The 24,236-nt window shown below is 53.8% G+C and overlaps 12 protein-coding genes across 12 annotated transcripts; 7 read left to right on the top strand and 5 right to left on the bottom strand.

Annotated features, from left to right (window-relative positions):
- Window positions 1-562: 562 nt before the first annotated feature.
- KRP23_8993 (uncharacterized protein) lies at window positions 563-1,665 on the top strand (the record flags this gene model as incomplete). The annotated part of the gene is made up of 3 exons (XM_067894500.1): window positions 563-1,226; window positions 1,295-1,420; window positions 1,484-1,665. The coding sequence occupies 3 exons, from the start codon at window positions 563-565 to the stop codon at window positions 1,663-1,665; spliced, it is 972 nt and encodes a 323-aa protein (XP_067743932.1).
- A 400-nt stretch (window positions 1,666-2,065) lies between these two features.
- KRP23_8992 (Copine-4) lies at window positions 2,066-4,365 on the top strand (the record flags this gene model as incomplete). The annotated part of the gene is made up of 3 exons (XM_067894499.1): window positions 2,066-3,996; window positions 4,073-4,127; window positions 4,213-4,365. The coding sequence occupies 3 exons, from the start codon at window positions 2,066-2,068 to the stop codon at window positions 4,363-4,365; spliced, it is 2,139 nt and encodes a 712-aa protein (XP_067743931.1).
- Window positions 4,366-4,576: 211 nt separating this feature from the next.
- Window positions 4,577-6,585, top strand: KRP23_8991 (Copine-4; the record flags this gene model as incomplete). Its single annotated transcript, XM_067894498.1, has 3 exons — window positions 4,577-6,216; window positions 6,293-6,347; window positions 6,433-6,585. The coding sequence occupies 3 exons, from the start codon at window positions 4,577-4,579 to the stop codon at window positions 6,583-6,585; spliced, it is 1,848 nt and encodes a 615-aa protein (XP_067743930.1).
- Window positions 6,586-7,208: 623 nt separating this feature from the next.
- Window positions 7,209-8,246, top strand: KRP23_8990 (Two-pore potassium channel 1; the record flags this gene model as incomplete). The annotated part of the gene is made up of 1 exon (XM_067894497.1): window positions 7,209-8,246. The coding sequence occupies one exon, from the start codon at window positions 7,209-7,211 to the stop codon at window positions 8,244-8,246; it is 1,038 nt and encodes a 345-aa protein (XP_067743929.1).
- Window positions 8,247-9,299: 1,053 nt separating this feature from the next.
- On the bottom strand, window positions 9,300-10,262 carry KRP23_8989 (uncharacterized protein; the record flags this gene model as incomplete). The annotated part of the gene is made up of 1 exon (XM_067894496.1): window positions 9,300-10,262. One exon carries the CDS (start codon window positions 10,260-10,262, stop codon window positions 9,300-9,302), a length of 963 nt encoding a protein of 320 aa, XP_067743928.1.
- A 1,165-nt stretch (window positions 10,263-11,427) lies between these two features.
- KRP23_8988 (uncharacterized protein) lies at window positions 11,428-12,312 on the top strand (the record flags this gene model as incomplete). The annotated part of the gene is made up of 1 exon (XM_067894495.1): window positions 11,428-12,312. The coding sequence occupies one exon, from the start codon at window positions 11,428-11,430 to the stop codon at window positions 12,310-12,312; it is 885 nt and encodes a 294-aa protein (XP_067743927.1).
- A 70-nt stretch (window positions 12,313-12,382) lies between these two features.
- Window positions 12,383-14,329, bottom strand: KRP23_8987 (Nicotinamide/nicotinic acid mononucleotide adenylyltransferase 2; the record flags this gene model as incomplete). The annotated part of the gene is made up of 3 exons (XM_067894494.1): window positions 12,383-13,429; window positions 13,492-13,977; window positions 14,039-14,329. 3 exons carry the CDS (start codon window positions 14,327-14,329, stop codon window positions 12,383-12,385), a joined length of 1,824 nt encoding a protein of 607 aa, XP_067743926.1.
- Window positions 14,330-14,437: 108 nt separating this feature from the next.
- On the bottom strand, window positions 14,438-15,952 carry KRP23_8986 (uncharacterized protein; the record flags this gene model as incomplete). The annotated part of the gene is made up of 2 exons (XM_067894493.1): window positions 14,438-15,208; window positions 15,290-15,952. The coding sequence occupies 2 exons, from the start codon at window positions 15,950-15,952 to the stop codon at window positions 14,438-14,440; spliced, it is 1,434 nt and encodes a 477-aa protein (XP_067743925.1).
- Window positions 15,953-16,407: 455 nt separating this feature from the next.
- KRP23_8985 (Leucine-rich repeat-containing protein 9) lies at window positions 16,408-19,044 on the bottom strand (the record flags this gene model as incomplete). The annotated part of the gene is made up of 6 exons (XM_067894491.1): window positions 16,408-17,928; window positions 18,014-18,085; window positions 18,163-18,390; window positions 18,467-18,738; window positions 18,800-18,920; window positions 18,991-19,044. 6 exons carry the CDS (start codon window positions 19,042-19,044, stop codon window positions 16,408-16,410), a joined length of 2,268 nt encoding a protein of 755 aa, XP_067743924.1.
- Window positions 19,045-19,829: 785 nt separating this feature from the next.
- On the top strand, window positions 19,830-21,091 carry KRP23_8984 (E3 ubiquitin-protein ligase DA2; the record flags this gene model as incomplete). Its single annotated transcript, XM_067894490.1, has 5 exons — window positions 19,830-19,903; window positions 19,980-20,112; window positions 20,184-20,278; window positions 20,335-20,419; window positions 20,513-21,091. 5 exons carry the CDS (start codon window positions 19,830-19,832, stop codon window positions 21,089-21,091), a joined length of 966 nt encoding a protein of 321 aa, XP_067743923.1.
- Window positions 21,092-21,494: 403 nt separating this feature from the next.
- KRP23_8983 (RNA-binding protein 48) lies at window positions 21,495-22,109 on the top strand (the record flags this gene model as incomplete). Its single annotated transcript, XM_067894489.1, has 1 exon — window positions 21,495-22,109. One exon carries the CDS (start codon window positions 21,495-21,497, stop codon window positions 22,107-22,109), a length of 615 nt encoding a protein of 204 aa, XP_067743922.1.
- A 17-nt stretch (window positions 22,110-22,126) lies between these two features.
- Window positions 22,127-23,044, bottom strand: KRP23_8982 (putative kinetochore protein SPC25; the record flags this gene model as incomplete). Its single annotated transcript, XM_067894488.1, has 4 exons — window positions 22,127-22,245; window positions 22,333-22,434; window positions 22,505-22,753; window positions 22,828-23,044. The coding sequence occupies 4 exons, from the start codon at window positions 23,042-23,044 to the stop codon at window positions 22,127-22,129; spliced, it is 687 nt and encodes a 228-aa protein (XP_067743921.1).
- Between the last annotated feature and the right edge of the window lie 1,192 nt (window positions 23,045-24,236).

The following is a 24,236-nucleotide window of genomic DNA, read 5'->3' as shown; positions in this document are numbered from 1 at the left end:
CACTCCTCTTACCAACTACTCTTTGCTCTATCCGACCGTCAATAATCGCTCGATCGAATGCGAGTACATGAACATCACCCAGCCAAGTGTAGTATCCCGAATGACAATAGGAGGGAAAACTGGATGCTTCAAGTGTAAGACGTGTTTAACCATCGTGGACGTGATATCGGAGGCAAAAACGTCGTGGCGAAAGCATATATTTGAAGTTCAGATCGATATGCTCACGGCTAAAGGCCAGCTCATGGAATTCAATCAAGCACAAAGCACACTCACACCCGCGATTCAGGGTTTTCTTGACCGAATGCACCGAATGTGTGCTGACTTTCGTACCGCTACGTCAAGGCTTTCAACTGGATACGATATGCTTGCATCAGAGCTTCGACAGATTTCACTGTTCAGTCTCTTTGGACTCTGTGGCCTGTGTGGGTTGTCAATTGTACTAGGTGCTAGTGCTTTCGCGCATGGTATCTTTACCGGGCGGCGAAAACTGGGTCGCGCCACGTGCTTCTTCTCGGAGTTAGCACTTTTGATTGCCTTGATTGTAACGGGGGTGCTCTACACCATGAGTGTTATGACGCAAGATGCAATCATTGTCTTGCAGCGTCTTGACCAAGACACAAATGTATTCTTGCCGTCGGCTCAGTCGGCCGAAGGTGTGAACAGACTTCTCTTTGACCAGAACTTTGTCGAGGCGACAAGTATGACCGCTACCCTCGAATTTAGCGACACTCTACGCATTCCGCCACATCCGACACCTGCAACAGATAACCCCGAGCGATTCAACTTCTCGGAGCTGTATGATATGCCGGCACTCTTTGCCCTTGAGGAATTGACTGCTGATTCAGACAAGGCATTAGTGGAAATGTTTGCATGGAATGAAGAGTTCGTATCTGACAAGTTGCAGCAGCTCCGAGTACTGGCCTTGACAGATTCCACAGTTGCAACTCCCTACAACAAAACTCTGCACCAGGACTTGCTTAACTCGACGATCCAGCAATTGATGGACCCTGACAACGACGGTGACCTTGTGACGGCAAGAGATCTCTCAGAAATCCAGACGGTCTTCAACGCGAGCTGGCGCGGTCTCGACGACCAAGGTTTGTCTAGAAACGAAGCAATCCAAACACAGTGGCTATTCGTTGCACAGTTGTACTACCAGAAGCAGAAGCTAGAGGTCTACGTGGCTACCGTCTCCAGTCTCCTCATTACAATTCATCCAGTACTAGGTACGTTCTGACATCATCATGAAGAACCTCATCCCTGTCCAACCTCTAAGCGCACTCGTCTCGTGCAGACAATCTGATTGAGAAAACCAAGGCCATGGAAGACGCGGAATTCCGTCTCAAAGCCCCCGTCGAGTTCGTGACGGACTCCATTCGCGCTAGCAAGATCGCCGACTGTAATTACAACGGGAACTGTGGTACGCAACAACCTTACCACCAAAGAAAAGCTGCCCCATCTAACGCTTATTTTTCGTCTACAGCATGGTTTCGAACAGCACTCAACGAGCTCTTCGACCTGTTCCAGAAAATGGCTCTGAAGGCCGAGCGCGCCACCATTTCCTGCGCAGTGAGCGCCGTCGCCATGGTCATCGCCATTCTATGCACGAACGCCTTCACTTCTCGAATGCGTCGGAATGCCGTTAAAGTCTACATCTCCGGCTAGAAATGGCTGTGACTATGTAGCCAACAAAGACCAATATCCACCTGGAACAAACATTCTCGCTGCAAACAGCAACTACGTGCAGGCGCAACTAGCAAAACCGTGGATTCTTTATTTTCGCATAAAAATCGTGTACATTTGAGAATGCCTGCTGTTCCCGACTGGAGCATCCCCTTGTATAGTTACATCCGGTTAGGCATAAAAGTGCGGCGAGAGGTTTGGGTTCCAGGGTACAGTTTTTAGTATCCGGACACGTATAGCTTAGTTTATAAAACGTACTAGACGGGTACATTAGACAAGCTAGTATGCCCATATACTCGGGTACAGCATCACATGTCTTACTTTCTTTATTGCCTAGCAATTTCAATCCCGAGAACGGTTCATTTCAGAATTTGCGTCCCGAATGTACGCACAGCCTCCGTACTACGAGAGAGAGCGGTCGCTCTCGTCGCCCTCGGCGCCCCCCGTCAACTCCGGGTACCAAGTGGCGCCCCCGGCGCCGCCTCCGGATCGTCGCGGGTCCTTCCCCAACCAGCAGAGCTTCGTACAGACTCCGTACCAGCAGCATCAGGGAGTGTACCCAGGCCCTACAGGGCCCAGTGTGTCTGTACCATCGTACCCAGACATCGGACAGCACAACCCACAGCCTACAGCCCCGTCCAGAGACAGCTACAACCACCAACCGCCGCCGCCAATGCAACAACCTCCGGCCCCGTTCGAACGTGAACCCACGCTGCATGGAGGCTACGGACCGGTTCAACCAGGCAGCTTTGAATCGTCCAGGAATTCCAGCTCCATGGCTCTAATGCCGGACGGGTTGGCCCCCACCCCTTCCAGTGTCGTGGAGCTTCGATTCCGCTGCAAAGGACTCAAGAAATCGGATTTTTTGAGTCAGTCGGACCCATTCATTGTGATCTACATGCAGGAAGCACAGAAGCGTGGGTGGCGGGAGATTGGACGCACCGAGACGATTCAAAACACACCGGACCCGACGTTCGCCAAGTCGTTCCAAGTGGATTTCTTCTTTGAAGAGGTGCAGCGACTGCGCGTGGAGGTGTTTGACAGGGACAGTTCGTCCGAGAGATTGTCGGACCACGACTTTCTCGGGTGTGTGGAGATCACAATGGGCCAGTTGATGTCGTCGAAGGGCCAGTCGGCGGTGCTCAAGCTGCTGCAGAACGACAAGAGCAGACACCACGTGCACAATCTATCGGGTCATGTGGTCATTGATGCCGAAGAAGTCTCGACATGCGCCGATATGGTGAACGTCCGCTTCACTGCGACCAAGTTAGACAATAAGGATGGCTGGTTTGGTGCGTCCGACCCGTTCCTGAACATCTATCGACTACGTGACGAGAACGCCGACCCACTTGCGACTACCTCGTGGAGTTTGGTGTGGCGGAGCGAAGTCGTCATGAACAATTGCGACCCCAAGTGGCGTCGGGCCACGTTAAGCGTGCAGACACTTTGCAACGGAAACCTGTCACGTCTGCTGAAAATTGAATGTATGGATTGGGAAAAGAGCGGCAAGCATCAGTTTATCGGGAGCTGTACCGTGAAAGCAGCAGAATTTGTGACTGGAGAAGTCCGCAGCCTCGATCTCATTAATCGCGAAAGACAAGCGAAAAAAGGTAAGAGGTACAAAACTTCAGGCGTGCTGGTCCTCGAGCAGATCGAAATCTTCAAGCGGCATACATTCGCGGAATATTTGCGCGGCGGCTGCGAGGTCAGTTTGATCGTTGGTATCGACTACACAGCGTCCAATGGCAGTCCTTCGGACCCATCAAGCTTGCATTACACTGGAGCAAGCTACCAGGGACAGATGAACGATTACCAGGCTGCAATTTCCGCGACTGGCGCAATTTTGGAGCCGTACGACGCGGACAAGCGCTTCCCAGTATACGGGTTTGGTGGACTGGTCAACGGAGCTGTGAGTCACTGCTTCCCGCTGACGTTTGATCCATCACAGCCAGAAGTGGAGGGTATTGGAGGCATTATGAATGCGTACTCCAACTCTTTTCAGTTCGTACAGCTGCATGGCCCAACGATGTTTGCGCCGTTGGTGCACCAAGCTGCAGCTATCGCCAGGACGTTCTCAGCGCCAGTGGAGCAAGGTGCTAGCGGCAACCTCAAGTACTTCGTGTTACTGATCATTACAGATGGCGCGATCATGGACATGCAGCAAACAATTGACGAGCTGGTGGAGGCCTCGACGCTCCCGCTATCTATAGTGATTGTTGCGGTGGGCAACGCAGACTTTACTGCGATGAATGCTCTCGATGCCGATGACAAGCTGCTTGTTGATTCCAGGCGGCGACGTGCTGCACGCGATATGTACGTTGACCGTGAGTTATTCACGATGGTAAGGGTGGTGACTGACTTCTGTTTTTGTGTTGATTTGCTCTTACAGTGTCCAGTTTGTTCCTTTCAACCAATTCCGCCGCAATCCGGCAAGACTCGCGAAGGTGCAGCATTGCAATCCCTGCGTACATGTTTCTTGTGCCTGTTGTATTAATCTGGGATGCCTATTTTGCTGTACTGAAAACATAGGAAACTCTGGCAGAGATACCAACTCAAGTATTGCAATACTACAATATGAAGGGCATTCAGCCGCGAACGCCTCTGCAACGCCAAGGAACGAGTTACTTGGTCAGCAGCTCCATCAGCAGTGGAATGGCTAGTGCATTAGACGTAGAGGTTTAGAGGCATGCGATAACCAAATGTCGACAATAGGATTTTGATTTTGTCTGCGTTGGTTGCCTTCAACCTCCTAGCAACAGCAAATGTACCATCGTCAATAGTGCTGTGCTCTTCGCGTGCGCTAGGTAAATTTAGCTGCGTATAAAGGAAGGCATGAGATGCAACGACCTGTTCAGTCGCTCACTTCTCGCTACACCACTAACCACCGCCGCCAATGCAACAACCTCCGGCCCCGTTCGAACGTGAACCCACGCTGCATGGAGGCTACGGACCGGTTCAACCAGGCAGCTTTGAATCGTCCAGGAATTCCAGCTCCATGGCTCTAATGCCGGACGGGTTGGCCCCCACCCCTTCCAGTGTCGTGGAGCTTCGATTCCGCTGCAAAGGACTCAAGAAATCGGATTTTTTGAGTCAGTCGGACCCATTCATTGTGATCTACATGCAGGAAGCACAGAAGCGTGGGTGGCGGGAGATTGGACGCACCGAGACGATTCAAAACACACCGGACCCGACGTTCGCCAAGTCGTTCCAAGTGGATTTCTTCTTTGAAGAGGTGCAGCGACTGCGCGTGGAGGTGTTTGACAGGGACAGTTCGTCCGAGAGATTGTCGGACCACGACTTTCTCGGGTGTGTGGAGATCACAATGGGCCAGTTGATGTCGTCGAAGGGCCAGTCGGCGGTGCTCAAGCTGCTGCAGAACGACAAGAGCAGACACCACGTGCACAATCTATCGGGTCATGTGGTCATTGATGCCGAAGAAGTCTCGACATGCGCCGATATGGTGAACGTCCGCTTCACTGCGACCAAGTTAGACAATAAGGATGGCTGGTTTGGTGCGTCCGACCCGTTCCTGAACATCTATCGACTACGTGACGAGAACGCCGACCCACTTGCGACTACCTCGTGGAGTTTGGTGTGGCGGAGCGAAGTCGTCATGAACAATTGCGACCCCAAGTGGCGTCGGGCCACGTTAAGCGTGCAGACACTTTGCAACGGAAACCTGTCACGTCTGCTGAAAATTGAATGTATGGATTGGGAAAAGAGCGGCAAGCATCAGTTTATCGGGAGCTGTACCGTGAAAGCAGCAGAATTTGTGACTGGAGAAGTCCGCAGCCTCGATCTCATTAATCGCGAAAGACAAGCGAAAAAAGGTAAGAGGTACAAAACTTCAGGCGTGCTGGTCCTCGAGCAGATCGAAATCTTCAAGCGGCATACATTCGCGGAATATTTGCGCGGCGGCTGCGAGGTCAGTTTGATCGTTGGTATCGACTACACAGCGTCCAATGGCAGTCCTTCGGACCCATCAAGCTTGCATTACACTGGAGCAAGCTACCAGGGACAGATGAACGATTACCAGGCTGCAATTTCCGCGACTGGCGCAATTTTGGAGCCGTACGACGCGGACAAGCGCTTCCCAGTATACGGGTTTGGTGGACTGGTCAACGGAGCTGTGAGTCACTGCTTCCCGCTGACGTTTGATCCATCACAGCCAGAAGTGGAGGGTATTGGAGGCATTATGAATGCGTACTCCAACTCTTTTCAGTTCGTACAGCTGCATGGCCCAACGATGTTTGCGCCGTTGGTGCACCAAGCTGCAGCTATCGCCAGGACGTTCTCAGCGCCAGTGGAGCAAGGTGCTAGCGGCAACCTCAAGTACTTCGTGTTACTGATCATTACAGATGGCGCGATCATGGACATGCAGCAAACAATTGACGAGCTGGTGGAGGCCTCGACGCTCCCGCTATCTATAGTGATTGTTGCGGTGGGCAACGCAGACTTTACTGCGATGAATGCTCTCGATGCCGATGACAAGCTGCTTGTTGATTCCAGGCGGCGACGTGCTGCACGCGATATGTACGTTGACCGTGAGTTATTCACGATGGTAAGGGTGGTGACTGACTTCTGTTTTTGTGTTGATTTGCTCTTACAGTGTCCAGTTTGTTCCTTTCAACCAATTCCGCCGCAATCCGGCAAGACTCGCGAAGGTGCAGCATTGCAATCCCTGCGTACATGTTTCTTGTGCCTGTTGTATTAATCTGGGATGCCTATTTTGCTGTACTGAAAACATAGGAAACTCTGGCAGAGATACCAACTCAAGTATTGCAATACTACAATATGAAGGGCATTCAGCCGCGAACGCCTCTGCAACGCCAAGGAACGAGTTACTTGGTCAGCAGCTCCATCAGCAGTGGAATGGCTGGTGCATTAGACGTAGAAGATTAGAGGCATGTGATAACCAGATGTCGACAATAGGATTTTGATTTTCTCTGCGTTGGTTGCCCTCAACCTCCTAGCAACAGCAAATTTACTATGGTCAATAGTGCTATGCTCTTCGTGTGCGCTAGGTAAATTTAGCTGCGTATAAAGGAAGGCATGAGATGCAACGACCTGTTCAGTCGCTCACTTCTCGGAGCTGCATTTTTGGCGACGCCCCAGGACACAAGAGCTGGGCTGTTGCGGCGGCGCTATGGCTATGGTAAGTTGTTCTTGGGTTCTGGTGGTCTTTTAAAACATTCAGGAAGTTAACAGCTGTGTGCTAAGGCAAACAAAAAGAGCCCAAACGCGAAGCGAGACGAGATTCTCGGTGCCGACGTGGTGATATCGCTGGTTAGAAGATCAGCTTGAGTTTTGGAGTGATAAATGGCACGCTAGACACTGACACAATGACATTGTCCAGGATTCTGTACCAGAAGATGCTCCCAGCAATCCCCGGACGACCAGCATGCCCTCAACTGCTCCTCGCATAGATAAGGTGGGTACGGCGGTGTCAATGTATATGAAAGTTCATGAATTAATGCCACCGCGTCTTGCAGTCCATATTCGACTTACCGGCATTGTCTAATCGCATGGTGACCAACGTGGCACAACAAACCATCATTGCTGGTGCGGAGAACGCTCGGTCAAGTAGCGATAGCTTACGATCCAACTTAATTGCGCTGGTCCTCGTGCTATCGTACGTGGGGGTGAGCATCCTGGTGTTTCACTTCGTCGAAAAGTGGTCCGTCGTTGACTGCGTTTACTACGCGATGGTCATCGTTACCACCGTAGGCTACGGCGACGTCGTTCCTGTTACGACAGCCGGCAAGGCGTTCACGATATTCTTTGCATTCTACGGCATCTGCACGATCGGTGTGGCCCTCGGTCAGTTGGCGACCTGGTTCCTCCAACGCCAACGTCACGTCACGAAGATGGCGACCCAGAAATTACTTGACAATGTCGAAGCTGCGGCGGCGACAAGCTCCGGACCGAGCGGCATGCAGAACAAGATAGAACTCATGGGGCACAGATCACGAACCAAGAGAGAAACCAAAACCTACTGGAAGAGGTTTCAGGGCAGTCTTCCGAGCTGGGCGCGTAAAATCTTCTCGGATAGCAACAAGGCTCTCTTTCATGCTTTCGTGCCTATCATCGTGTCCATTCTGGCCGGGCTTATCGTGGGAGGAATTGAAGGCTGGCCAATACTGGACTGCTTCTATTATACTCTGATCACCATCACAACCGTAGGTTTTGGAGATCTCTCCCCCAAGTCCCAAGGAGCCCGCGTCTTTGCCATCTTCTACTTACCACTAGCTGTGGTGACGGTCGCGCATGGCATCGGCTCGATCCTCAACGAACTCAGCGCGAGGTCGGTGATGAAGACCAAAATCAGCATGAAGGAGCTTCTCGACATGGACGCTGACGGCGACGGGAAGGTTTCGCAGATGGAGTACTTGTGCTACATGCTCGTGAAGCTCAACAAGGCAGATCAGGATGACATCGATGGCATCATTACTCAATTCCACAAGCTCGATCGCGATGGCAGCGGTGAACTCGATCGCGATGACTTGGAACGACTTGACCGCGAGCTTCAGCGTCAGCATGAAGAGTTGATGGAGAATAGCTAGTGGGCTCTCCACGCTCAACAACGATAGAGGGAATTCCTCCCACACGGCCTTCTCAGTGTCGTGCTGCAAGAATGAATTTATTTGCATTACTACTGCTATGCTGTGCGAGCCTCACCAGTGTGTCTGTATGTTGAAAAATTGCTTGGAGATAAAACAAAATCGTGTTGAGAGAGCACAAGTGTCCTAGACCTTCGGAACTTACGCTGAACTTTGTTTGTTTGTTTGCCGTCCCAGCCTGAGATGGATGTCCTCGACGTCTTCGTCGCGCCTTTTCCTGGAAGTCAGGGATTGCTATTTCTTGTTTACCTTGGCGTTCTTCGTAGCAGGCTACACCGCCGACTAGATATTCTTCAGAAATGCGTCTGGGCATCAAAAGTGAGGTTGGCCGTTGAAAATGAGGCTTAACGTTGTCAAGAATCGCTTACGGGGACACAACCTCCAGTGTATCCCTCGTATATCTGGCGAGACGACACGTGAATTATGATAGTAAAACTCAAGACCCACGAAAACCTTGGTGCAGCATCACTTCACGTCCAGCGAAGCGGCCGATTGCGATGTTTCCGTGGACGACAAACGGCGTCGCGCCAATTACGGCACCTGGATGCCAACCGTTCTCAATGACGCGGTGGTAGCCTTGGCGTAGTATCCGTCCAACTCGTCGCGACAATTGAAAGTTCGTGCACTGAGCAATTGTTGGTACTCCTCCGGGTGCTGGGTCTCCTGTTGCGAGGATCGAGCACGGGTCAGGCGCACTAGAAGGTTTCGGCCACCAAAGCTGATCTATGCCTGGTAGGAAGTAGGGCTGGTGGAAACTCCTCGGTAGGTTCGCAACTGATCTGCTAGAATTTCGACTATAAGCTTCGGCCGTTTTTTTCTTTTGGACAGAGCAATTTTGGACTGCACCGCACCCACGGTGTCCACCATTCTCGGCTACAGCACACTTGGTGCGTGGATCACACGTTACCGTCGTATCTTACGGGTCCAAATCATCAGCTCTCGTTTTAAAAAAAGGCGTTCTATTCGTAACTTTCGTACGGGGTGCGTTTCTGTTGTTCAGCTAGAAGCGAGAATATGATCGAGTTGCAACTTGTGTAGATTAGGAGACTGCTGCCCGCCTTCACCGTCATCGTCACCTTCGTCTGCATACATCGAAATGTGGTATCGCGCTTCGTCTTCGAGCTGGAGCACGGGGTAGCTGTCGGTGTCACCGACGAAGTACTGCTCAGAGATAGCAGCATTTTCGAAAAGTAGACACAGCTCGCTGGAGTCCTGCAGCAAGCCTGCAAACACCTCGAAAAAGTTGACTTGGTTGTCGTAGCACACCACGCGATGGGACTGAGCGTCGAACGTGAAGGTGGCCACACCGGCGCCTAGGAACTGACGACCGAGCAGCTTTGCTCCAATTTGCGGCTGCTCGCTCGCCATTCGAGGGAACAGGGCGTTGAGCGTCGTCTGCGTGATGTCGAATGTGTAGGTCGCTGTAGTCGACACAATCGTCACTTCATCAGCCGAGGCGATCCGAGACTGGATCAAGCTGCACTGCAAACCAGGAAATGCCGCCGTGTAGCGTGCCCACTGGTCCAGAATCACTTCGTGCCCAACAAATCGGCCCACAGCGACCTCGCTGTCCATCATGTGCTGTACGAACTCGACCGCGTCTGCTGAGGTTAAGCTGCCACTGTCAGGCGGGGAGGACTGCGCACTGTAGCCGCGTTCGAACACCTTGTGGTACTGGATGATGCGATTGAAGTAGTAGTCGTCCAGCGTTTCTCGCTGGTTGAGTGTGTGGGTACGCAGAACTTGCTCGTACTCTTGCAGAGCCTTGATTTCTTGGTGTAGGTCATGGAGGTCTAGCTGCAGGTTGTAGAGCTGGGAGCTCTGCTGGTCGCGGGTGCGCCACTTGAGTTTTTTGTGTCGAGGGCCCCGAGCAGCAGCAGCATCGACCGCAACCTGTGGCACTCGAGGTGCCAGGCACTTTGGTCCAGCTGGGGCTTTGGCTTCGTCTTCTTGTCTCATTCTGCGGGTGAGGAGGGATACGAACACCGTGAACGATGCGTCTACTCTGTGACGAATTGAATAATGAGTGGGGCAAACCACTTAACATCCTTCTGTAAGAAGGGGGCTCTGTCCTCGTACCTATGCCCCACTCACGAAACAATGCCCCGCACAATCGCGGCGACTGAACCGATCTCATTTGGTTTAGTCGTCTTCCTACGTTCTTTCAACGCCGAAATGCTGCACGGCCCCAGGCATGCTCGACTAGAGTGCATTGCTTCTGACGCGTCAGTTTAAGACGAAGGTGCTGGGCACACAAGTGTAAAGATATGCATCACAATGAGTCGTTAAACTGAGCCATTACCCACCGCAGCGTCTGAACCTAAGCACTAGCACTCCACTCAGCCACTGCATGCAACTGGCCTCCCACTTGTGCTTGGCAGAATACGTTCAACATAATGCTGCGGTGCCACCGGTTTGCTATCCTGCTGCGTCCGTTGAAGCATAAACATGTACTTGCCCCGCCACCTCCACCGTGCGGAATGAGGACTCGAAATCCGGAAGTGCCGAACAACTTTTCGCCTGTCGTCAGTACGATCCAGCGGCGGCGAATAAGTTCCTGCACGGATTCCGACGTTGCTCGATTCCAGGCCCACGTCTCAAGCAATCATCCGTGCGCCGAGTGAGGCCAACGACGGCAGCGATCGTCAACTCCAGCTCAACCCAGCCTGACGCAGGCCACTCATCGACGCCAGAGATAACGCTTTAACGGTGAAGCTGGGAGAACGATCATGAACGAAGTACAGTAATGAGCCAGGAGCCGATGCGGCAATTTCTCTTTGGCGTGGCGACTTTCGTCGTCGTTGCAGCTTGCAAAGCTGCGAAACACGAGCGACGACGGGTGCTAACCGCGAACCTGATGACTCGGCCACATGTATCATTTTGCGAAGCAAGCCTTCGAACTGCACTCAACTGCCACCGCTTTTCGTTTATTGCTTACCTGAGCAGGGCACAGGTTGCGCAAGCATTTCAATTCGCCGCAGGGGACCAACACAAACTGCATTACATCTACTAAGACACACGTAAAAAAAAATGCACACAATCACAAATTCACAATTCAGAAATACCACATGAGCATCTGAACACCCGCGCTGACTCGCTCATTCTGGATCTAGACTCGCACGAGATGAAGGTCTGCTACGCTGTTTTCGCAATGGCGGCTGCGCTGTTGGCGTCGTTGCCGGCGAGCTCGAGCACTGAAGTTGCGGACTTACGTCAGCAAGTTGCGACTACCGAGAAGTGGGTCCATCTGCAAAGATCTCTGGAGGACACATCGACGACTAGCGATGATGCCGAAGATGAGGAAGAGGACGACGACGAAGTGGAGTACAAGTCGGCAGCTGAAGAGGAGGGAGAATTTGGCGCGTCTGAGAAGGAGGGGAATAAGAGGACGCGAGCCCCAGTTAGTGGTGACCCGTCCGAGTCGGTGGCTGAAGAGGAGGAGGAGTTCGATGAACAAGAAGAAGAAGAGGACGAAAGCGCTAGTGCTTCAACGAGTCCGCCAACCAGCCCAACAGAGTCGTCGGATGTGGCGGAGGAGGAGGAAGAGTTTAACGAAGCTGAAAAGGAGGAGGACGAGAACATGGCGACAAGTGCAGCCGCCAACGCCACTACGGAGTCTTCCAGCGTGGCTGAGGCTGAAGGGGAATTCGATCAGGCCGAGCAAGAGGACAGGAACACGCAGGCACCGACAAACGCTCCGGCAAAATCTACAAACAAATCTTCGAGTGTCGCCGAAGCGGAGGAATTCGATGAGGCTGAGCACGAGGAAGACAAGAGCGTGCAAACATCATCGAGTACGATTCATTACAAGTCGAAGTCTGACGAGGTAGACATGGAGAGTGAAGACGACAGCGAATCTGGTAGTGGTGAGGATTCTAGTGATGAAGTGAGTGGCGACGAGGACGAGGAATCGTCTGACGAAGTCGAGAGTGGTGATTCCTCTGAGGAGGACGCGAGTGATTCTGTAGATGACACGTACGAGAAGGAACAAGGCGGTCCGAGGGCCTAAATCGTGAACCACAGCCATTTCGCTTTCTTGCCACCAAAGCGCTATTTGGGGTTCATTTCATACTTACAATCTAGCTCTCGGTATATTCAACATAGGTAAGGTCTTCTTGCCTCCAATGCTTGTCGTCATCAGTCCAGCTCACTTTGCCAGCGATCTTGTCTCCGATTTCGTGCTTCACAAAATACTGGAACACGGGTTTTCCTACCATCATCTCGATATTGCTGGCATTCGCTCCAACTTTCGTAAGTGCCTGGCGTACGCGAAAACTGGTCGCGCGCTCCAAGTCGCAGGGCAACACGCCGGTGTCTTCGACTATGGTTGTCGTCTTTGCCAGCGTCTTGCCTAGGTGCTTGATCACCATGTCGGTTTGTGTGGGTCTGCACACGGTAATGCACCCGAAGCCTTCGTCGCGCAAAGCGGAATGGCTCAACTTGACCACCGTGTTGCATCCGCACACGTACATGACGTGAAATCGGTACTGCGGGAAGTGGGACTCGCACATTTCGCGCACGTGGGTCAATGTACTCAAGTAGTCGAGCACGCGCCGCCGAGTGATCTCCCATTTGTCTACTTCGATCCATGAAGACGACGCCACAGCCGTTTCTATCAGTGCCAATCGATGCCGTTTGGTGATCATTTCACGCGGATTGCGGCGGTTCTTGACACGCACGTACGTGTCGTGCGATGGAGAAATGAATGCGCCCACGACAGGAAACTTATAGTTTGACTCGACGTACTGGCGAGCGACGTAGAATGAGCGGATATGTAGCATGTGAATCGGGTTGTACGCTCCACTCGAAACCAGAACGATCACGTCGGTCTTCTTGGAAGGTGACGCTGTAGGAGATGAAGCAGCGACCTTCGAATCATCTTTGGTGCTTCGTAGTTGTTCGAGGTTCTGCGCAACCTTGAGGAGAGGGTACTGGATGCTCCAAACAGGATGATATCTGGGCAGTGCTGGTCGAACAAGGCTACGGTGCTTGGAGGGCGAGCCATCCTTAACGAGTACCGCTAGTTTGTCGCGGATAACGGTGACAGATTGCTCTGCTTCAATGTCAACGAGGAATTTGATCACATCTCCGATCTCTCCGTCCACCAGTTTCTTGAGCAACATCAGCTGCGAGAGCATACAACAGATTAGGAGCCGGGTCGATCGTTATACGGTTGCAGATAACGTACCTCATCCTCCGGGATCGTTGCGATCGTGCTCAAGCGCTTGAGGATCTGGTAAAGTCGATTTCTCTGGGAAATAGCAAAAGTTGCCGCCTCTCCTTCTAGACCGATTGTGATCTTGGTTTCTTCACGATGAGGGGATACTGCAGAAGGACTTTCTTCGCCAGTACCTCGATTGCTTGTTGTGCAGTCTGCCTCAGAATCTTCAGAGTGTTCGGTGTCATTGACGAGTCTAGGACTGCTGACAACAAAAGCCAATGTTCTATCACGAGACCCAGATCTGTTGGTAGCTGCTCCACTGCATTTTACAACAGGAGACGCCAACTGAGGGGCAGCGGCAATACTCCGGGGTGTTGTGGCTGGAGCTGTGGCTGGAGCTGTGGCTATTCGGTTGGTTAGAGACAGGATTCCACCGACGTTGTGAATGGTTTTCAGTTCGCTAGCAGACTTTACACCACTCGCTGACGACGTATGAAGCCCAAAAGAAGGAAGCTAACACCCACCACAACGAACACGATCAGCATCGTGATAACAACATAAACAGTAAACTCACCACAAGGTCAGCATTTGCAGTAACAGGGTCTGCAAGTGGCGGCAACTTTGTCGCTTTACTTGGTGTCAGTGCTTCTATCTGGTGTTTGGCAAGCTGCTGCTCGAGCTCTACCACTCGACACCTCAGCGCCTCTAGCTCAGTCATACTCTTCGCCAGCGACCTGGGTGTAAGCGTCTGCAGCTTCGGATCCTCTTCCAGTCGTTGGATTTGACGTCCATTGGCGTCATGAACATTGCCAGATGCACTGTGCTCAGCTTGCCGCGGAGTGGGCAATGTCCGCTTCCTTCTCATCGCCACTGAGCAAAGTTCGTCGAGATGGCAGTCAGTCCGTTTCGTCCGTCGTTTCAACGCAGCACCAGCAACGGAAGCTCAAAGTCTCCACTATTATTTTAGACCAAATTAACGTTTGTGGGCTGAATCATTGGGAGTCCTGGGCGTGTCCACCACCTCCAGCATGATGTCGCTGTAGCTGCCCGAAGTCTTTCGTCGTAGCACGTTGCGGATACGGCGCTCTGGGTCGTTGTCACTCATGTTATCATCGGACGTGACTCGGGTCAAAAGTCCCTTCATTTGCCGCAAGATGCGACTTCCAGCTGCTTCCGACTCGACCCCCGAGTTGGTCCGAGTCTTCAGGTTGCGCAGATGCAGTCCCTGCGGCGTCAGATAGATGTCTCCAAAGAGCACCCACTGCTCCACGACGGCGTGGCTTGTAATCCATCCGTCCGCTGTCCTCGTCAAGGGCACGGGCACAGCGCCGCCCTTGGAGGCCATGAGCTCTTCCACGTGGTGGCGACCCACAATATACATGGCCACACACGCGCACACGAGTCCAAAGAACATCATGCCGGACGGGAAAGTGAACGTCCCCCAATGGTAGTCCACTTGTTCCAGCAGCATGAGCTCGCCACTCACCCCTGCCACAAGAGCTAAAGAGTATAGCACACTGGCCGCCAATTGCCACCGAGTGAGTCGGTAAATGCCCGAGAACTCGTTGTACAGCACCAGCAGCAGCGACCCCGTCATCAGCAGCTCGAAGCCAAAGAGCGGCGTGAACACGAGCCACCACGACAGCGGGGGCTCCGACATCTCGAGCGACCCAAAGCGTCTCTGTGTATCCGTCTGATACGCCAGCAGCAGCGTGAACACGAACATGAGCACCCAGCACACTCCCTACAGCGACAAAATCCCAGTCAGCTCAGCAGAATCAACACAAATGGCCAAGTAAAAGCAAAGGCTAAACTGTAGCCTTACCGGCAGTGTGCTGTCGGATCTGCAAAGCAGATACCGGACGACAAAGGCCACTTGGATCACCATGAGCGGCGCGTAGCAGATGTAGAGGCTTGTAGCTGCCGTGTGCTCCAGACTAGCGCAGAACGCCAGCTCGCTCCAGAGCAGCAGCACTGTGAGCGGGAAGCTCATGGCGTAGACGAGCACGATGCGGCGCAGCAGCGGCAGTAGCGGCTCGTTGGACATGGACTCGACGTCGGCCCAGCGCCGTAGCGTCTTGGCATGGCGCACGGACGCCACGTGTGCGTACAGCATGGCCACGTTGGCCAGCCAGAAGGGCAGGAAGACGAGCCACCAGTTGACGCGCGCGCCCAGGACGCCCTCAAAGTTGAGCGACACGAGCGCCACGCCCGCGATGCAGCCCAGCGCGTACAGCAATACCCCGTTTAGCAGCGCGCCCAGCGCCTTCTCCGCAAAGATGAGCGGCTGGAACTGGCCGTTGTCCGACAGCCGCCCGGCGTCGCTCGCGGGCGCCGGCATGGACATGTACGAACCCTCGAAGGATGGCGCTTCGCCCTGGCCCAGTGCGCGCAGCAGCGGAGAGCGCTCGCTCAGCGCGCTATTGCTCGGCGCGCGAGGAAGCGCGGCGGAGCCCCCGTTGCCCATCATGTCCACAGGCCGGATCATGCAGGAGATACTGAATGAGGTGGTGACGTCTTCTGCCGAACGGCCGGGAGAAGCGGATTGGGATCGATGTGTGCAGGGAATACGTTAAGAGAGGTTGGTGATTATACTGAAGAAGAAGTGTGGTGTACATAATGATTGACATATGCGTTGTAAGAGTATATGTGAGTTTGAGTGAAGACTACGGTACGTGTTTTGTTTTGCGTGGCACACATCACTGCTAGTCTACTGCACGACCACCTTGGAGCCGTTTCGCAACTGCCGCTGGTGAGATGTATCCCCACGCAATGGCAATGAATGGAGCTGAGGCAACAGATTGCCAGTGCCGTCTTGCCATCTCCAGGACAGATCTTTCTGAGTCAGCAAACGGCAGCTGGACCTCGAAAAGTAGCCATGTTGGATCGTTTTTTTTATATGGCTACATTATCAGACCAGGATGGGCAGCTTCAATTCCTGCATCATCTCCGCCTAACGTTACCATGACTTCGTTCTTCTTTGCCGTTGGTGTCACCTCGAAGTGTGCGCAACAATCTCTCCTGCTCCAACTTCTCCTGGTTGATCCGCTCCTCGTTGTCCTTCAGTCGATTGCAGAGCAGCTCGCTCTCATGCTGGAACTGCGCTCGGACGCGAACTGTGGCGGGGTCCATTTCGTGATACAACCGCGAGTGGTAGGCACCCACTTCAGCACGCAGTCGCTGCTGGAACTGTGCTAGTAAGAGTTCGCTACTTAGAGCCTGGTCCTCGGTACGCCGACCACCGCGCTGGTTGCCGCTAGAAAGCTCGCCTCTCCTCGAGCACAGCAGCACAAACTGCGGCAAAACCTGAGCGTGAATAACAGTTCTCCGAGCCATGTAAACATGCCCGCCCGACGATGAAGCAGACCACGAATTTTGATCCCCAAGTTCTAGTTGTAGAAATGCCGCCGGTGGTGGTGGAAGAACTGATCCTCGTGGGCTTGCAATGCTGTGGAGCGCCTCCAGCGAGGATAAGTGCACCTTTTCAGGACGAAAGAGTTCAATAATTTGGTGCATCCGCACTTGGCATAGAAGCAAATTGAGGCTCTCGACTGCCACTGCTGGCTGGACCTTGTCTGCAGAATCTTCATTGGGAAACACGGCAACAGGCTGTGAATCATCGTCTGTCTCGTTGCCACTCAGTGCTTCCAGCTCGCCGACCGTACCCTTGTAGAATCGCAAGGCAACCAAAGGATTTGAGAAAAGAAAAACCCAGCCATGAATCGAGCTTCCGTTGCCGCTATCGTGTACTGCCGATGCTGGAGAGACTAGCCCATTTTGAAGAATCGATATGACTTCATCGTCGTTGGCAACCATGTACAAATACAGCTCACTGCCCTGCGCTCCTTGTTTTTCCATTTGCTGCCTCGCAGTACTTTCAAAAGCTGAAGTCAGGTCATCGTGAAAAAAGCGGTAGATCTGCAAGATGTGCACTTCCCGTTCATCGTGATCCTCGTTGCCGTACACAGCCTCTTGCTGTTGGTTTGTCGGGCGCCGAAAACTTTCAGCGATATATCGATAGTCCGGCATGTGCTGCAGTAGTTGTTGAAATGCAATCTTTCTCGGATATGCATTTTGTAGAGCAGCAATCGTCATTGCTTGATTTTGTTCGGCCAAGGCCTCGAGCTCCATGATTTCGTAGTCTCGTTCTTCGTCGAGTAACGCCCTCTCTTCGCGCTCGAACTGTTCCTTGATTGAAGCGCGAAAGTCTTGCTGAAGCTTCGCGATATTTTCTCGCAGCAACTGAGAGTTTTGTTCTCGTAGCTGTAGCTGCCGGCGCTTTTCTTCTTGGATCTGAGTTTGACCGGTCATAACACAAGTCTCCACATCGTTCAAGGCTTCTATGAGTTCTTGCTGTAGCATCTGTGCATTTGAAGTGCCCCGCTCTTTCCTCGTGGAGATTGCACGCAGCTCCTGCTGATATGCAAGGGTCAGCTCTGCCAGCTGATCATTAAATTCCATCGCCTTGAAAGATAAAAACGCCAGAAATTAGTTTTAGTTGTGAAATACTTCAAGTATACGCAAAAAAAAAACATTGTTATGGAAGTACCTGGGTGAAGAATCGATCTTCAGCAGTGCTGCGCTCGTCGCTTTCAACAGGAGTTCCGTCCAGGTCGTGCAGCTACATCCAACGTCCATCACAATAAAGTCAACCATAGTTCGTTCATGCGAGTTGCATGTACCATACATAGTTCATACCTGCTTGAGGACTGTGATAGCAACGGAGCGATAGTCAGGATGGCTTACAATTGGATTCGATCCAAAATGTTCATCCGCAAATGTTATCTGGCGCAGCGCGATCAGCTTGCGAAGATGCTCAAACTCGTCCACATCACGGATACAGTTGTTGGCCAAGTTCAGCCTTTGCAGGTTTACGAGCTCGGATATTCCGCCACTAGCTGCCTTTAGGGATTGGATTTTGTTGTTCTGGCAAGGATAGTGCACAACAACAGTGAGCAATCGTACGCTGTGCTCCGATTTGACTGCACAAGGTACCACCGACCTGAAGCCACAGCTCACGAAGGTCTGAGCAGAAACCAAGATTATCCACGCTTGTGAGGTAGTTGTCGTATAGCCACAGCGTCTTCAGCTTCCGACACCTTTCCAGTCCCTCAATTCGACTAATGCGGTTCTGCTGAAGGTACAGATGACGCAGTTGACGCAGCGCGGACAATCCACTCATCTGAGTGATATTTTGGTTGCTCAGGCACAAGTGCACGAGCGACGCCCCCACGGACTCGAGGCTGGAGATCTCCATGAGGTTGCAGTTCACCACTGCAAGTAATCCGTCAGCAATGCTTCAATAGACGGCAAATGGCATCGTGGCTGTTCTTACTCGTGAGTCTGCTCAGGTTCCTGCATTTGCGCAGGGCGCCGTCATCAATGCGATGGAAAGTGCCGAAGATCACTTCGATCTCCTCGAGCTGCTCGTGTTCGGCCTCGCCCGTGGCTTCGGTCTGCAATGGAGCGGTGCAAGGTTAGTGCCTGCATAGATACCGATTCTCAGGCGCACTACCAGATACGTACGACCGACGCGAGGGTGAAAACGCTCGAGTTATCCAGCGCGCCGGTTGCCTCCATGATGTCGCTTCAAGATCTGAAGTGGCGGATGCGTATTTTTCACGAAAGGACTTTTTAGCATCGGGTCAAACTTCGCAAAAGGCCAGCAACATCCACCACAACGCCGGCACAGTCCAGCAATCGGTGGAGGACAGGAAGGTCGTTTCGAATGGGACGGCGCTGCTGGTTCAGCTGCGGGCCGACCCAGCGACGAGGCATTCCGAACGCTTTGATTGTGCCGACCCGGACAGCAGGCTAGGGCTACTGCAAACAGCGTGTTGCAGCCACACAGATTGGCAGCAGGTGGCAAGCAGCGTAGCGATCCAAGGATCGGCGACTGTGAATGTCCAACACAGCGAACGGCTTTGCTGCAAGGCGAGGAGGTATCGCAAACCCGCTGCCGCTGCCATGGTGGTAGTGCCGCCGCATTTGGAGACCGTCCATTTTTGCGACAAAATGCACCCGTAAACTTCAATTGCTTCGGTCAACCGTGAGGACGGTGCTAAGTGCGAACGATATACAGTGCCAATTTTCACGAGTGGTATCTATTTTCCCATGCGTAATAACAGGCGAATCCGTTTATGCAGGTACACTGCAATTCTGATCTTTTTATTTCCAGTATTCGGTATGGAAGTATATTAGAGTTCACGTACCACCCATACTCAGAGGCGGTACGGTACCGGTATTCCGTAGAAGCTGCCGCTCTGTTTCTGCACGTGAGCTAAGAAAATGTGTGTGAACAGAGAAAAGTAAGCAGGGCTCACTCGGCAAGCAACGCGAAGAGAATCACTCGGCGCGACCTCACCATGGGCAACTCGACGTCCAAGCGCCGCCACTCGACCAGCACGCGCGAGCTCGAGAAGTACGCGCAGCCAACGGGGTACGTCGTGACCAGTCGCTTTCTCTGTGTGTGCCACGAAGACTGACTCATCACGGGGTACGCTTTTGGTCCGCAGACTTTATCCGAGCTGTCCGTGGGAGCTCAAGACGGCGCGGAGACTCATCGTAGAGCGCAAACTGGCGCCGCGCTTCCCCGGCAAAGAGGCCAAGGACGGCGCCTTCACGCTCGAGTGTCCGATCTGCTTCATGGTGAGGACGCGCAAGACCTGTTCCGGCGTCTTAAGGCCAGTTAGTTACTCACCGTCTTCTTTTGCTGCCAGTTTTACCCCGGGAGCCTGAACATGTCGAGCTGCTGCAGCAAACCCATTTGCTCCGAGTGCTACCTGCAGATCCGCCCTCCGCAGAAACCCATTTGGTGCGTGACGACATCGTCGAGAGGCTCGCTGTTCTCCATACTGACGCTGTTTCCAGCTGCCCATTTTGCAACCAGGAGGCCTTCAGCGTCCGCTACACGGCGCCATCGCCGACCGAGCTGGCGTCGATCCGCTCCACGAAGGTGCGTCGCGTGCCCGGCGGTTTCCGGCCTTGTTCTGATTTCCCGGTCCTCTTCATGTCAACTCACTGTCTCCTGTTTTATGTCGCGTTGCAGAACGTGAGATCTCCACGTCGGAGCTGCGCCATCGGCATCCCCAAGCGCCCGGAGCCTCAGCCACCGACGACCAGCCCGCAGAGCGTGCACTATGCCTCGGTGGAGGACCGCCATCGCATCCGCGACTCGCTCCGATCGCAGCTCAGTATCAGTAACAAACCCGTGACCGACAGCCCACACCCGAACAGCGTGGCCGCGCTCAATGACGCCGCGTCACATATCCTGTCGACGCCAGCGGACGCTGCTCGTCTGGAGGAGCTGATGCTCATGGAGGCCATTCGACGGTCGATGCAGGATCTCCGCGTCGGAAAGGACAACGAGGACAGATCAGGGTCGCAAGGCAGCCGACACCCGACTCGCGGGAGCGTCGAGGACGGTGACGACGACGACAGCGACGCGGACTACACCGACGTAGCGCCGTTGAGCGCGTCCCAGATCACTGTGAGTGCCTCGGGCGCGGTGCACTATTCGTCGTCGAACCCGTTTGACTCCGCGCACAATGTGCGCAATGTGCGCAACAGCAGCACGCCCCCGCCACGGTCATCGAGCACTCCGAGTTGGGACCCTTTCGACGATTGAAAGCGGGTGTGTACGCAAACCCAATGGACGGGGTGGTTGTGCAGACAGTCAGACGCCTGTGGACGGGAGATGACGGCGTCACTGTCAAATGTGGACGTTGGTGCGTTTGGTGGATGCTGCGTTTTGCATGGCGGCGGAAGGTGTATTCGTGCTTGTTCGGCAGCGAGCGGGTACGTACGAGAGCGATCGAGGAGGAGGGGGAGAGGGGCGCAGACGAGTACGACAAGCGGAAGGCGCTCGATGTTAAGTTATTAGGCGTCGTCATGCTCATATATAAGTCGATTTTAAGCATTTTCGTTAGCGGAGACCACCTTGAATCCGCGTGGATGCCATCTTCACGAAGGTGCCCGCGCACAGTCGCGTCTCTGTTGCATTTTCCAGAATCGATTGGTTGAAAACGCTCATGACGGTGCGCGTCTTCACGGTGGCCAGCGAGTCGCGCTACGTCGTGGTGCGCAACGTGCCGGCGCTCGGGGTGATCGAGGACCTGCTGAAGCGGCTCAGTCTCTACGGGAAGGTCTGCGAGTACCGACTGCTGGACCACCCCGACGACCGACAGGAGGCACTGCAGTTTGAGGGCGTTGCCGACGACGACAATGAGTTCACGGACACAGTCTGGGTGCAGTACGAGACGGTGAACAACGCGCGCCACGCCAAGGTGCGCGGCGTACAAAAGCCGTTCTTCGGTAATCGCCTACAGATCTCCTACGCGCCGCAGTTCGAGTCACGGGAGGACACAGCGGACAAACTGGCACAGAGACGGCAGCTGCTACTGCGGCGCGCTCGACCAGGTTATCATTCTGCTGCACCGATGAGTAGCAACAAAAGACTGGTACCACAGAACCCACCGCTGCCTCCACCGCTTCCTCCAGCTCATGCAAAGGTCGATTTCATCGGACCGCAGTTGCCGCCGAGACGTGCACCAGCGTCGTCAACAGGACCGCAGGAGCCAAAACCGAGCTCTGCGGCAGCAGCAACAACAAATCCACAGCCAAATACAAAACGACGCCGTATATGAAGTGCTTGGATGGAGAATCACACGAGCTGCTTGAACTGGCGACGCATGGAGCGGATGAACAGCGCCAAGTCGCCGGACTCGTTGAGATCTGTCACTAGCTCGTTCAGCGACGCCACATTTTCGTTGCAGTCGTCAACTGCATCAATGCACCATTAGGACAAGTGAAAGCCGTCGGTTAGACTGAATTGAGTACCAACTGCACGCAACGAAAGCTTTGGCCCACCAATATATCGGTCTGTGATGGGATCAATCGTGATCCGGAAGGAGAACTCCCGACTCGGAAACTGCGCGTCGATCTGCGTGAACCGTACTGCAATGCGATCCGCTGTGTGATCCATCGACAAAACATCCATCAGCCATAGTCCTTGGGAATTCATCCATAAATGCCCGCCAACCTTCTGCGTGCTCAAAATGCAGTCCCAGGCGCTCGTACGTGGCGAGTCCCTGCTTGAGCTCCTGCAGCTGCTGCTCCTGCGCCGTCCGTTGCTTCTGCGTGTCCGCCAGCAGCTGCTTGAGTCTGGCGTCCTCCTGCACCGTCCTCTCGACCAGCTCCTTGACCACCGGCTCGCGCTTTCTCTTCTCGGCCTGCAGCACCTCAATCTCCACTTGGCTGGCGTTCAGCTCGCGCTCCTTCGCGTGCGTGTCTGACAGTGCAGCCATTCTTTATTAGCATCGTGTGTTTTCAAGTATAAACTGATCATCTACGTTTGGTACACACCCGTCGACAGCTTCTGGTACTCGACCTGCAGCGTCTCGCGCCTGCGCTGCGCGTCGTCCGATTCGTGCGCATGCTCCTGAGCCTGCAGCTGATCGGCGCGCTTCTCCTCCAGGATGCGCGTCTTCTGTGCCTCCACCCATGCCTCCAGCTCTGCGCGCGTGCTCAGGTTCTGCTGCGCCAGCGCCTCTGTCTCGAGCGGCCGCCAGGTTTCCTGCATCACAATGCAATCTGAGCCCCAAATTTCATTTGTGGGTCATATTTGTGTCCTAAAACTATATTTTGGTCCATTTACATGATGTACGCTACACAAATGCCATGAAGTCGTGATGGCATCACTTTGCTTGTCTTCGGACTTGGCCATCCTGCCATGTATTACATGTACAACATGCTTATTATCTACTGCCTACACTAACTACAACGAGGACAAACCCGACCACTACAGTATACAAAACTTAGGCCGGGCTCTTGGCAGCCACGGGGGTCTTGACCTCGACGTACGACGGTGAAGTGGCCGTGTTATTGCTTCGGGTGAAGAGCGTCTCGATGTCTTCGAGCAGCAGGCCCTTGGTCTCCGGGCAGTAAAAGTAGATGAACACACCGCACAGGAACGCGAGGCCAGCGAACATGAAGAAGACGCCGTTGATGTTCATGTACGGGAAGAGCTTCACCACCTCCGTCATGAGGGCGCCGGCCAGCCAGTTCGCGGCGGTGGCCACGGACACAGCAGACGCGCGCACGTTGAGCGGGAAAATCTCCGAGCAGTAGATCCAGGGCAGAGCTCCCCACGACACGGCGTAGCTGAAGACGAAGAAGGCCGTACCCAAGCAGATGAACCAGCCACCGACAGTGGGGCAGCCAGAGTCGTCGACGTTGCCATCGCAGATCGCGGTGAACAGAATGGCAGCGAACAGGTGGCCGATGACCATGCCCACGGCACCGATCATGGCCATGTAGCGGCGTCCGTACTTGTCGAGCCAAATCAAACCGGGGGTCGTACTCAAGCAGTTGACGCCACTGAGCAGCAGCGACGCGTAGATACCGGCGCCGGTGATATCCTTGAAAATTAGCGAGCCGTACGTCATGATGGGGTTGATACCAGTCGCTTGCTGACCGAGCTGCAGCGCCATGGCAATGAACACCCGTCTCCGGACGGTGGGCTCCCCCCATAGCCCTGCCATGCCCTTGTTGCCAGTCTCCTCCTGAGTAATCTGGTCGCCGATCGCTTCCAGCTCATGACGCACGTCGTCCGTCTGTCGCAGGCGTTTGAGCACTGCTTCGGCTTCCTCCCTACCCTTCTGCTGGTACGTCCAGCGAGGGCTCTCGGGCACGCAGAAGATGCCGCACATGACGATGATCGGAGGAATCATAGCCACGGCGTTACTGATACGCCAGCCATTGTTGTCGTCCAT

Source organism: Phytophthora ramorum, assembly GCF_020800215.1.
Source record: "Phytophthora ramorum isolate Pr-102 chromosome Unknown Phyram_PR-102_s0007, whole genome shotgun sequence".
Lineage (NCBI taxonomy): Eukaryota > Oomycota > Peronosporomycetes > Peronosporales > Peronosporaceae > Phytophthora > Phytophthora ramorum.
This window is presented reverse-complemented; position numbering and strand designations above follow the sequence as displayed.